This window comes from Balaenoptera physalus, assembly GCF_965194825.1.
Source record: "Balaenoptera physalus genome assembly, chromosome: 16".
Lineage (NCBI taxonomy): Eukaryota > Metazoa > Chordata > Mammalia > Artiodactyla > Balaenopteridae > Balaenoptera > Balaenoptera physalus.
The window spans coordinates 37,754,129-37,766,822 of record NC_138898.1 but is presented as its reverse complement, the minus strand read 5'-3'; the positions used below and the strand labels follow the sequence as shown (position 1 = coordinate 37,766,822).

At 39.2% G+C, this 12,694-nt stretch overlaps 1 protein-coding gene across 7 annotated transcripts in view; it reads right to left on the bottom strand.

Annotated features, from left to right (window-relative positions):
- Positions 1 to 12,694, bottom strand: part of PLCB1 (phospholipase C beta 1) — a 681,757-nt gene that overhangs the window by 95,886 nt on the left and 573,177 nt on the right. For all 7 annotated transcript variants that reach the window (XM_082428205.1, XM_082428206.1, XM_082428207.1 and 4 more), the window contains 3 exons: positions 8,366 to 8,498; positions 6,431 to 6,484; positions 2,934 to 3,153 (listed from right to left, as the gene is read on the bottom strand). In XM_082428205.1, coding sequence (XP_082284331.1) covers positions 2,934 to 3,153; positions 6,431 to 6,484; positions 8,366 to 8,498 — 407 coding nt within the window. The remainder of the gene's footprint in view (positions 1 to 2,933; positions 3,154 to 6,430; positions 6,485 to 8,365; positions 8,499 to 12,694) is intronic.

The following is a 12,694-nucleotide window of genomic DNA, read 5'->3' as shown; positions in this document are numbered from 1 at the left end:
GTGCTCTGAGAACAACACAGTGTGTGACAGAAACCATCTTTGAATGATCTACTCTTCACATTATGTGAAAACTCAGTTGAGACTATGGATATTTGAATAAGAAACTGATCTAATATAACGCTGTACATATGAAACTTATATAATGTTATAAACCAATGTTACCTCAATAAAAAATAAATCTAAAAATTATTTATTAATTCATTAGAAAATATAAGTCCATTACATACTAAAATATTTTGTGAAAAATAACTATACTTTCAAAACAAGAAGAAAATCAGTGAGATTAAAAAAATCTCACTGGCCAAAAAAAAAATGAATATAATGGACATTATGTCCATTTATTACTCTGAGGAGTTTTCAGGATTTTAATGTGTATCATGGGGGGATGGGAAATGGACAGACATAATCAGACCTCAGTGTCTTTGCCTCTTGAAGAAAAGTTTCTCCTGATGTATTTTTTGATACAAGATGCTTAGGGATTTTTGTTTGTTTGCTTTTTGAGGGAAAGTAAAGAAAAATAACCAAGGGACGAATGTTTCTGCATCTTCTCCAAAAACAGGGTTGAAGATATTATCCCCTGTTGCCTAATGTTGCCTGTGTATGATCCAAGAGATGAATTCTTTTGTAATTTAATACCAGGAAAATGTTTGTCCTTCTTGGAAAAGCAAGTTTCCTTTAATCAGATAAGGAGAATTATCTAACCCGTATTTCCTTTTCTCAGAAGCTAAGAGCTAACTTCAGTGTTCAAGGACAGAAATTACATTAAATGGTTACTTCTGTCCAGTCGAAATACAACACGGGTCACATATTTGATTTTTGTCCACATACGTGATTTGAAATTTTTAGTAGCCATCTTAAAAAGTAAAAAGAAGTGAGTGAAATTAATTTTAATAATATATTTTACATAGCTTGATTATCAAAAATATTATCATTTCAACATGTAATTAAAATCAATATACATCAATATAAAAATATGAAATTTTTTAGTGAAGACTTTGAATTCTGGTGTGTTATTTTATACTTGAAGCACATTTCAATTCCAATGAGTCACTGTTTGTGGTTAGTGACTCATGTATTGGACAGCAGATCTGGTAACTGGTAGACAGTCTGTGTGCATATGTATGTGTGTACATTTTTTCTTTTCTATTTTTATAGGATTTTTATACATGTCATCTATGATAAGTTACTTTAATATTCTACTGGAAGTTTGCAGGATATGACATAAATAAATGAATACAGGAATAAACAAATGACTACATACATATCACTAAGATCAAAATTTAGAAGTTTTAGGCCAAGCTTTGCCTGAACTATTTTGTAACTGTGGGTAAATGTTAAGCCTTTCGTTTTCAGATTCCTCCTTGAAGAAGTGATAACAGTTCACCTAGATGGCTTCTAAGGCTGCTCCAGGTCTAAAAAATGATGATTTTGCTGCTTTTAAAAACCCAAGTACTGGGTTTTAATTGTGCTTTTAAGTTAAGCACATGTTAAACACAAGATGCATCTGAAAAATGCCTCTTACCTTTCTCTCTAACCTGGCATCAAGATCGGATTATTGAATAAGGAACTGAAAGGAAGGATGGAAGGATGTGGTACAGCCTGCCTGACTCTTAGCTTCTATGCTCACATAGTTTCCCCACATTACCACGTTAGGCACTTTGGGGTGATAACTGAGTAGGTCGTGTTCACTGCTGTGTCCCCAGGGCACACAGAAAGCGCTCAGTAAATATTGGTTGAATGAATGTGTGAGAAACGCTTCTCCCCAGCATGGTCTGAGTATATGGGGCTGTGGGGACTCTTAGGCCCCAAACAAGGATTATCTGTACAGGGCTTTGTGGGTTTCAGATAGGGCAGCAAAGGGCAGTAGAGGTTCTCTTTTCAATAAGACAAGTTGCCTCTTCAGCTTGGTTCTAGCCCACAGCAAAATGCCACACCCCCCAGGTTGGCAGCTGCAATATGGCAAGTCAGCCAGTGGGTCTTGGGCCTACAGGCTAGAACTCAAGGGTAGGACTTCCTGCATATCTAGTCTCAGAATTTGGTCAAATAAAGAAATTCAGTCTACAAGCAAAAGTGAGCTGAGAGGACACAAAAGCTGTAGAGAGTGGAGGGAGTTGGGTGGCTTTCCTTCTTTCAGTGGTGTAGATCCAAAAAGTGGTGCAAAACACTGAAAATCCATCAACTAAACTTCAATAAAAAAAAAAAAAGAGGGGCTTCCCTGGTGGCGCAGTGGTTGAGAGTCTGCCTGCTAATGCGGGGGACATGGGTTTGGGCCCTGGTCTGGGAGGATCCCACATGCCGCGGAGCAACTAGGCCCGTGAGCCACAACTACTGAGCCTGCGCGTCTGGAGCCTGTGCTCCACAACAAGAGAGGCCGCGATAGTGAGAGGCCCGCACGCCGCGATGAAGAGTGGCCCCCACTTGCCGCAATTAGAGAAAGCCCTCACACAGAAATGAAGACCCAACGTAGCCAAAAATTAAAAAAAACAAAAACAAAAAAACTATCAAGCAAAGACTGTGATATGACAATTTGCGAAGGAATAAATATAAATTGACAATAAATATGCCAAAAAATTCAACTTAATAAGGAAATGCAAATTAAGATACTAATGACATCACTTTTTTCTCCATCAGTTTGCACTTTCATATCTTGCTAATAGTTACAAACTGAAACAGAAAAGTCTTTAAATTGATCTAGGGATCCCACTTCTAAAATTTTAAGAAAATAGGACTATATGAAAAGATTTATACATACATATTTATTAATACATTTCTTATAATAACAAATAATCAAAAACAACACTTACGTTCATCAATAAAAAATCAATTAAGTTAATTGTAGTTTGTCCATTCAAAAAAAAAAACACTGAAAATCCATATAAATGACTCTCCTCCTTTATACCATAAAACAAACAAAAAATACCCCTTCAACTTACTTTTTCTTACTATCCTTTTTGGCTGTCTTTTCCAAAGCTGCCCTCCTTCGCAAGTAGTCATTCTGGATCTCATTATATTTTGTAGTGTGTTCTTTGATAAGGTCAGTGGTTTTCTTGTGGTGTCTCTTAACCAGGTCTTTCATTTCTTTGTAGTGCTTCTTTTGAAGTTTCACAAACGACTTCTGTTGCTTTAGCTCTTCAATTGTCTGCGCTTCTACTTCTGCAACAAATGGGTATGACAGCTGAGAGGCCTGGAAGGGCTGAGAGGACAGAGCAGTTGCTGTTGAGCAGTATTTTTCTGACCCCAGCCCACTGGACCTTGAGAGCAGAGCTTGGAAGTCAAACGTGTGCTCCAGGCTGGCTTTATGGCTTGCTAACTTTGTGACTATGTTACCAAATTTCTCAAAGACCCAATTTCTTTACCCATAATTTTTAAAAAAGTTTGGGTTCCCTAGAAACAGAGCCCAAGAGAGGGATTCAGGTACATGTGATTTACCAAGGGGGGCTCTCAGTAGAAGGGGAGTGAGGGCAGCAGATACAGAAGAAGAAGTAGCTAAACAAGGATGTGGCCTTGGCTGGAGTCTGGCTTCTGCCTGATCCCAGGGGGAGCTCTGGAGCGTGAACTGTACTACAGAGTTTGTCTCACCTTGAGGCAAGAAAGCCAGCTTTTTGCCTATTTGGGAATGCCAGTTGTAGGGAGGCATAAGCTCCTGGAGAGGGGGCTTCCTTTTGGCTGAGGGCAATTTTCTTTCTTTCTTTCTTTCTTTCTTTTTTTTATAAAAGATCTCCCACACAATCTTCAGCTATCCCTGTGGTTTGCTAATATGTTTGCAAATGGCACTGCACCTGCTTTTGTATAAATTTTGGATGCCTAGAGCATCAAATGTATCAGGGCATTGTCGAGACATTGTGTCATAAATAGCTCAAATGGATATAATGAGATATGCTCCATGATCGACAGAGTAGCAAGATACTTATCAGATAAGAAATCCCTCTTCATGATCAGTGTGCCTTCCATGAGGGCAATTTTCAAAAGCAGAGGAAGCTATGAGCTGTTAGGAGCCAACGTTTACTACAGCTGGGAGCTGGGTGCCACAGATGGTAAAGGGGATTTTGGTGGGCACTAACAGGATCCACTTTAAAGATCACGCAATTTCTACTTTTTAGGGTTGTTATGGTGATGATGAAATAAAAGAATTAATGCAAAGTTTTTAACATAGTTTCTGGCAGTGTGCCTGTTAGAGGCTTAACAAATGATTGTACAGGTTCTACAGCACCATTTCTAAGGGGCACTATTCACAGTATAGGTATTGTAGGTTTGTATATTTATCACAACATTGCTCCAGTATAGATCATTAAGGTGAGGGAAGGTCTTTCTTTGCTGTGATTTGCCCAAAGGTACCATAAGTGTTGGTGGTAGTTTATATCACTACATAGTGTTTTATTTAATGCCAAGAAAACATTTAATGTGACAGAGCTTGATTTTAAAACAGTCTGTGTTTTACTGACTTGTTTAATCAATTGTAAGAATATGCATTTAAAAAATATGTTAACATTTCTAAAACTAAGATGCATCGTGTAGTCAATGGAGTGTCACAATTTGTTGGTGCTTTTCTTTCTTGGCCATCCATGAGTAGTGGGGTACCTTAAAAAGGATGGTGCCTTAAATTCAATGAATTATCATTTATTTAGACCTAGATTAAGCCATAGTTCACATGTTTTCATCCTGTGATGTGACTGTTCTGCTTCTGGGAACAAAAATAAGTTATGATAAATATTTAGAACTGTCAAGAGATTCAGAAATAATATATGCCATGAATAACAACAGACCTGAATAGCAAATGATATATCTAGTGGATAAACATTGAAATCAGAATAACAATTTATGTTCTTAAGTGATAAGGTCTTTAAGCAACTGAAATATGTTTCCCTTTTTAATAATGTATCTATTCTCCTGACATTCGATTCCTTTTGAGAAAGAGGCCAGGGAGAGAATCAGGTACATTTATTTAATGGTTTCCCTCAGGCCCAGATGGACTCATTATGGTTGCATAATGACTGATTATATTAAAATTTATAATCTTAAGGAATTGCTGCAGTTTTGGTGACAGATTCAACCTCACTTCTTTAAAAATGGTGTGCAGCACATCTGCTGTGGCAAGTTTAGCAACAGGGTTCAAGATGTTCCAACCTATGACTAAAAATAATTCTACGGAAAGTATTATTTTTTGAAAAGTCTGTGGATGAAAGGCTATTGTTTGAATATGTCCTTAAGCATAAAGGTAATGTCCATTTATATAAGGAAACAAATACCACTCATAAATCACCCAGAGATAATCACTGCTAATATATTGATATAGACACCCACCTTTCATCTACGCATTTGTGTATTTTAAAATAATATTGGAATCATGCTCTTATTTACATTTCTGTCTCTTGTTTTATGTGTGAACATTGTATTGTTTCCCATGGAATTAAATCTTTAAACACATGTTTTCTTTTCATACATTCCTAAAGTAATTTTTGGATGCATATTTTATGTATTATTTTGGTGAAAACGTAAATACACATCCCTCTCAATTTTCACAAAGTGAAGAGGTTTCTGTAGCCACCACTTAGATCAAAATCAGAATATTATCAGCGCCCCAGAGACCCTCTTTTCGGTTCCAGCCCTCCCTCCCACCCCCTAAGTATAATACAAATCCATGTTTCTAAGAACACAGGTTACTTTTGCCTGTTTTTGAACTTTGTGTAGCTGGAATCATAAAGAATGTGCTCTTTGGTGTCTGTCCTCTTTTCTTCAACATTATGCTGTGAATTTTATCCATGTAGTTGTGTGTAACTGCAGTTTATTTATTTCTACAGCTGTATCCTATTTTATTCTGTGACTATACCACAATTTATCCATTCTACTGTTTATGGATATTTAAGTTGTTTACAGTTTTTGGTTCTTATCCATAGTGCTGTTTTTTGTGTACACTTCTGTTGTATGTTGGGCCAACATGCTACACACTGCTACATACTGCTAATTGTGTTAAAGAAAGCTTGTACCAATTTTAGTCCCACTAGTTTAAGAAATTAACCAAATATAAAATATTCCCAAACTGTATCATCATTCTTAAACTCTGTGTAGTCTATGGTCACAAACAGTTCATATTCTGCATTTCTAAAATATGCTTTATTGTGGGCACTTTGGGAAGATTGCATTCCTGTTCACTGGGTCACATTTCCAGTATGAAACTATTCCTTGATTCCAAAATATATCTTGTGAAATTATGTTATTTTTTTATTCCAGTAGGGTCCTATTTGCCAAGTATGGTTACTTCTCTGTGATTATATTGTGTAACATGGCTTGAAGTAGGATGTATCTGTAGGTGGTTTTAGAAGAGAAATATTAATGATGTTATATTTCAAAGATGAAATCTCCTCTCCTCTAAATACTTACCCTGCGTAATATTCAGCTGCCTAATTCCATAGGGAAAAAAGGTGGTATTTACCTGTTAAAACACTCTGGATAAGATCTTCTGTTTTGGCAGGTGCCTTTACAGAGCCTGAAAAAAAAAAAATAGCCTCTTTTAACTTTTAAAATTGTTTTCTTCCTGTAAAACAATGTTTGGCGCTTGACTCTAAGTCTCTTTATGGAGAAATTACAAATTGCGGGAGAAAATTATCCTAAAAATATTCTAAGAAATGTCTTCAGTTTGTAACTTTGGGGCAAACCTAATTAAATGTGAATCTATATGCTCCAGTTATAGAAAGGCCATTCCTCCACTTTGAATCAAAACTTTGTCAACAAATTCAGTTTAGGCTACTGCTACCTTCTGGCCATAACAGGAATGACAAGTGATCTTTTAAAAATCAAAGGCTGACCAGCAGGCAGGAATAAGGTTGCAGGCAAGATCCATTAGAGGGTGCCAAAATCACTGGACAAACGTTTAAGGAGAAACAGGATAGTTGCATAGTCTCAAAGTGTCTCCACTAAGATATCAATTAACTATAAAGGGGAAAATTGCAACTTTCAGTGGAGAAACCTGGCAGATGGCACCTTAACCAAGTGATCCAACATCACTGATGATGAGACACAGCAACATCAGATACCCCCAACATAATGCTCTCAGAACAGCATTGCTTCTGTGACGTTCTTGCCAAAAATGCGTAATTTTAGTTATCATGAGAAAACATCAGGCCAACCCAAATTGAAGGATAATCTACAAAATAACTGACTCTTCAGAAGTGTCAAGGGCATGAAAGACAGGACAGACTGAGGGACTGTCATAGATTCAAGGAGGCTAAGGAGACATGACAATGAGTACAATGTGGGATCCTGAGCTGGAACCTGGAACAATCAAAGACATTAGTGGAAAGCAGCTGAAGTTCAAACAAGGTCTGTGGTTTAGTTCAGGGTATTGTGCCAATGTTAATTTCCTGGTCTGACTCTGACAGATGTTAATGCCAGAGAAGAGGGGTCCAGTTTTGCAATGTATTCTGTGCTATTTTAAAAATTATTCTGTAAGTCAAATGATTCCAAAGCACTCAGGTAAAAAAATAAAATGCTAAAATGCTAAATTCTCTTTTACTCTCAAAAGCACAAGGTTATATTCACTATTTAAATTAATTATTCATATTCTAGAAACACAATAAATGTTTGTATTTGGTATATAAAAACTTCATTTGAAAATATCACTTCTTTTTATACACAGGTTATCTCCTTATTACTATTAATCTCAACAACCTCCTTTCTTAAGTAGTCTCAGTAGGAGCATAGAAGCTAAAGGGAACAATGTTAGGATCGTGGAGAACTGGTGTCAGTCTTGCCTTCACTCTTCATTAGCGACTTGGCCTTCAAGAAGTACCTTGTCATTTCAAAACTGCAATTTATTCATCTGCACCACGGGGGCAGTGGTAGAATCGACTCTCAGAAGCCTGGTTTAAGAGTTAAACGAGATAATCCACGTGAAGCATTTAGCAGCGTGCTCAGCACATGATAGGCACTTAAAATTGGTGAAAGGAAGTGGAGAAAGATGCGAAGGAATTCTTGGCAGAAACGTAACTTAGTAAGGTAGAACTAAGAATGTGCTTCTAAAGCATAGCTGCATATAAGGTGCTTGAAGAACCCTTCACACACCCTGCCAGCAGATGCACCATAATCCATCACTAAATAAAGACATGGGAAATCTGGGTGATATTTTGTTGTGGCTTCATAAATTGTCAGCAGAGCCAGATGAGCACTTATGAGTCTCTTGGCCTTCCTTCGTTCGTTCCTTCCTTCCCTCATTCATTCCCTCATCACACATTTCTGGAGCATCTCCTAAGTCCATGCATTTTTGCCCATGTGATGTTTTCGCTAAGTCAATCATGCTACCTCCTTCAGTGGTACATATAAACTAGAGGCTCTTAGTCATGTAGCACAGCTCTCTCATCAGAGTGTTTACCTGGAGCTGGTTGGTTGTGGAGAGCCTGGGAGGGTGGTTTGGGTGTCAGGGATGTAGTGTGATTCATCCCGTTTTCTGCTGGAGTTGTCCTGGCTTCACTTGGAGCTTCTGACTGTGTTTCCCCAGGATCAGCCTAAAATCATAAACATCCTTTAATTTTTCACACTTCTTATGGTTATTTTGTGACCTTTCTAAACCCACAAAGCTACATTTGATAGCATTTTCACAACTCATTTGGACTCTGAAATATCACATCTGAAACTGTGCGGAAAGCAAGGTAAAAACAGCATGGTATTGAACCATGATTTTGGCCAGTTAATTGTATTAAAGGCCCTGATATTTACGCTTTTCTATGCCCACTGCTCTTGGACGTGTCCTCCAGCACTGACTCTGGACCTGAGCATGTGATTTGCTTTGGTCAAATGAGAAAGTAGCAAACTTGATGTAAGCAGTGGATTGAAAAGCCATTTGCAAATGTTTCTTCTCTTTCTCAGACCCCTGCTATAGCCATGGAGGATGAGAGCCCACATGGAGGAGAGCTAAGTCATGTAGACAAGGATGTCCTGGACCAGCCAGCCCTGAGCTGACAACGTACACTTAAGTGAGCCCACCTAAGATTAGCTGAACCTGGTCCAGATCAACAGAACTGCTCAGCTGACCAAATGACTCATGAACAATAATAAGTAGTTGATGCTGTAAGCCACTAAGTTGGGGGATTGTTTGTTATGCAGCAGTAGTTAATTGATACACTGGTTATAAACATAGATTTTGGAGCCAGACTTACCTGGGTTCAAATTCTGGCCCTGCCACTTATTAGTATTGTGATATTGGGCAAGTCACTTAACTGTCTGTCCCTCACTTTCCTCATCTTTATAGATGGGGATATATATGTACTGGGGATCATAATATTATCTATATTGTAAGGTTGTTTAGAGGATCAAATAAGTTACTATTCATAAAGTGCTTAGAATAATTCCTGGCACAGAGTAAATTTGTGCATGTTATATAAATAGATAAAACATTTAAGCTTGTATAATACTACCAATAAATAATAATAACAGATACATTAAAACTTATGAAATCTCTACTCCATTCCCTCCAGCAGCTAGTCTGCTATGCCCTGTGCAGAGCAAACATTTAATGTTTGATGAGTAAATGTCGATCTTTATAAAATAATTGCCTCAATAATTATATACCATTTTAGCGATGCTTTTCAGGGTTCTGCAACTCTTGTCTCAGAATTGCCTTCTGAGTCCAAGGCAGATTTTACTGACAATGAGGCTCTCCCAATGCTCTACTTTGTTGTACATTAAAAAAATATATTAGGAAATGGCCAAGAGTCATTTGGAGGTCAATGTTGTGACATTTTGTTATGTAATTACAGACAGCAGATTGCCTTATGATAACATTTTTAGAAAATGTAAGATGAGAATGAAAATAATGACACATTGTCACAAGTGGCTTTTAATCTGTCCCCCCAAAGCATCTTTAAAACATAAGTTCCAACACTTCTTTTGGTGATGGCAGAACTTATTTTGATTCAACAAACAATCCCTGTTTACCTACCACAGCCTGCTCTGCTCAGAGCTGATGGCATTGAGATGTAAGGGATGAGCCTGGGGTCAGTGGCAGGGAAGGGGGTGGAGTGGGGGGTAAGGAACCTAGGCCAGTGACCTTGACAGACTGTAGAACTCACGATGCAGAACTCTGTCTTCTGAAAAATGGCTACTTCGAATGGGGAAGTTCTGGTATGTTTGTGTTGTTCAGTTACATCCATCAGGAAAAGTCTCCCTAGAATCATTATGCCAAGGGGAGGGATTGCATATATTTTGTTCAGCAAGAGATTGCAAACTGGAGGCTTAGGGTCCAAATGGAGTGCATCGAAATGTTCACCTAATGCTGCCAGATTTTAAAAATAAGGAGATTTTACATTAATAAAATGGATCTCTTGCTTCAGTTGAAAAATCAGATTGGGCAACACTGGGCCTGCATTCCCGCTCTGGATGAGAACGGAGGGGTTTCTGCCTCTTTAAGGACACTACCCTGTGACTCATTTAGACTTTACCTGTCTCAGTCCTGTAGGCATTTGGGTTTGCAGGAGATACCTGAGAAGACTGAACTATCATAGATGTTTGACCACACAATTCATAAAGGAAATGCATTTACATTGAACAGGAGAGATTGAAGTAAAGGGAGTGCTTGATAGAGCACTGGGTCATCAGCAAAGTTATCCATTGGCCTTGGTCCTCTGGCTTGAATACAGTGGGGGTAAAACTTCCCAGCCTCCCAGCCATAGGGGGTGCCCGTGGTCACCAAACTCAGCTGCCGGGAAAACAGGGACAGAAGGTGCTCTTGTTCCATGGGCGGCTGATCTTGCCCATTTTTTATATCCAGGCAGGTTTCTGGAAACAGGTGGGGATGAATCAGATTCTTCCCAGTGTGACAGCTGGCTGAAATTAGCCCTCTGGAAGAGGATAGGGAAGAAGAAAATTTTGATGGAGGAAAGAATGGAGGTGATGGAAAGCCAGCTTCTGTGAAGGCAATACAGTGTGGCTTCTTTTTGGCAACTAGGTGTAGTGCCCTGGGGGGTCTCAGGCTGGAGGTGTATTCAGAATGAACCCAGCAAGCTTATTTTGTCTGTATCAGGTTTGCAGGCATTCCATGGGGCTGTGTGCCCTTGGGAAATCAAGTTCAATCATTAACTTGAATCAAGATGCAGGAAATAGAAGCTCTGCTTATCAAGGGTATGTAAGACAAAGCCCTTACATTCCAGAAACTGATATAATGTATGACTTCAAAGACATTTTTTAAAGAATAGATAAATGTTGAGGAAACACACTGGAAAACACTTTGTAGTTACAACTGAGGATCAAGAGATCACCAAGGTTTGGTGCTGGATTTGACGTAAGCTTTGGAGAAGTGCTTGGTCCAGGGGTCCTGGGGATGCCTCCAGGCAGGGTGGACGGCACCACATAACCCTGGGGGGTAGGGGGGCACCCTTGGCACTGTACAGTAACAGGCAGTCAGTAGAAACGATGGAAATGAGCGAAACGGACTAGATTTCACGCAACAAGGCAAAGCGAGGCTGTGCCCAGACCTGGAGGGGGAGCTCCTGGGAGGGGCGACTGAATTCCAGCCAATTATTGCCTAGGCTGCGAGGAAAGCTGGGAAACTGACTTTTTGGTGCAATATCTCCCAATTTAAAACCACTGAGAGGCCAAACAAAGCACATCTTCAGAGCGCACGTGGCCCAGAAGCTGCCCATCTGTACCCTCTGCTCAGAGGAGAGAGTTTGCCTGGATTTCCGGGATTGTGTCAGTCAACAATGTACCCAGAGCCACTGCAGGAAACGCAGTGGGCGGGGCCAACTGGTCTGCAGCCCCGCCCCGCCCCCCACCTCCTCGCCCCAGGGACCCAGGAAAGGTGGAGAGAAGAGAGCGGGTAAGGAGGACCCTGAATGCTGGGCTAAGGAATTTGCGGCTCCTTGTGTAGACTGACCCTTGTCAGGGACCTCTTAGGATTTTCTGGAAACAGATTTTATTAATTTAGTGAGAATCTATAGTTGCAAATATATCGCACTGTTGCTTAAAATATGTTGCTAGCGGAGGGCAGTATATACAGATTTGAACTGGCAGTTCCCTATTGGAGACTGACCATAGAAGCAGCTGTAGATCACCGTGTGCCAGACACCGTTACACACGCCAGCTTCGTCTCAGCCAGACAGCGAAGGCAGCCGCTCAACTCCATTATACAGCAAAGAAGTCAGAGGCGTTATTAAAGTCTTTACTAAAGACTTGCTAGAAGCCACACCGTTAAGGGTGCGACTGGTGTTTGAATATATGTCATAGTTTAAAGTCTGAATTTTTCTACTGCACTAGTTCACCCTGTATTCTATGATAATAGCAACTTAAGGAACCACAATAGTAACTTACGTTACTGCGGAGATACAGAAATGTATAAATGTAAAGACCATTCTCAAAGAGCTTACTCCGTTGCACTAAAAAGGCATTCAGAAAAAAAAAAAAAAAAAAAGGCATTCAGGTATTAAAAATTAAATTTTTGATATCATCACTGAAAGGTCGAATAAGTCCCACTCTGTGGATATGTGAGATGAAATGCAAAAACCAAATTTCTTGCCCCACTCACAAGCATCAGTGGAAGTCAACACTTGTGACTTGATTTCTCCCCAGTCTTTGTCCAAATATTCTTTTTTATGCGCTTGAATGAAATAAGCCTGAAATTCTTTCGCATTGCACTGGAAATTACAATAGAAACAAAAGAACTAGAAATATCAGTTTTCTCGATTTAATGGTGAGACTCTTGGGATCC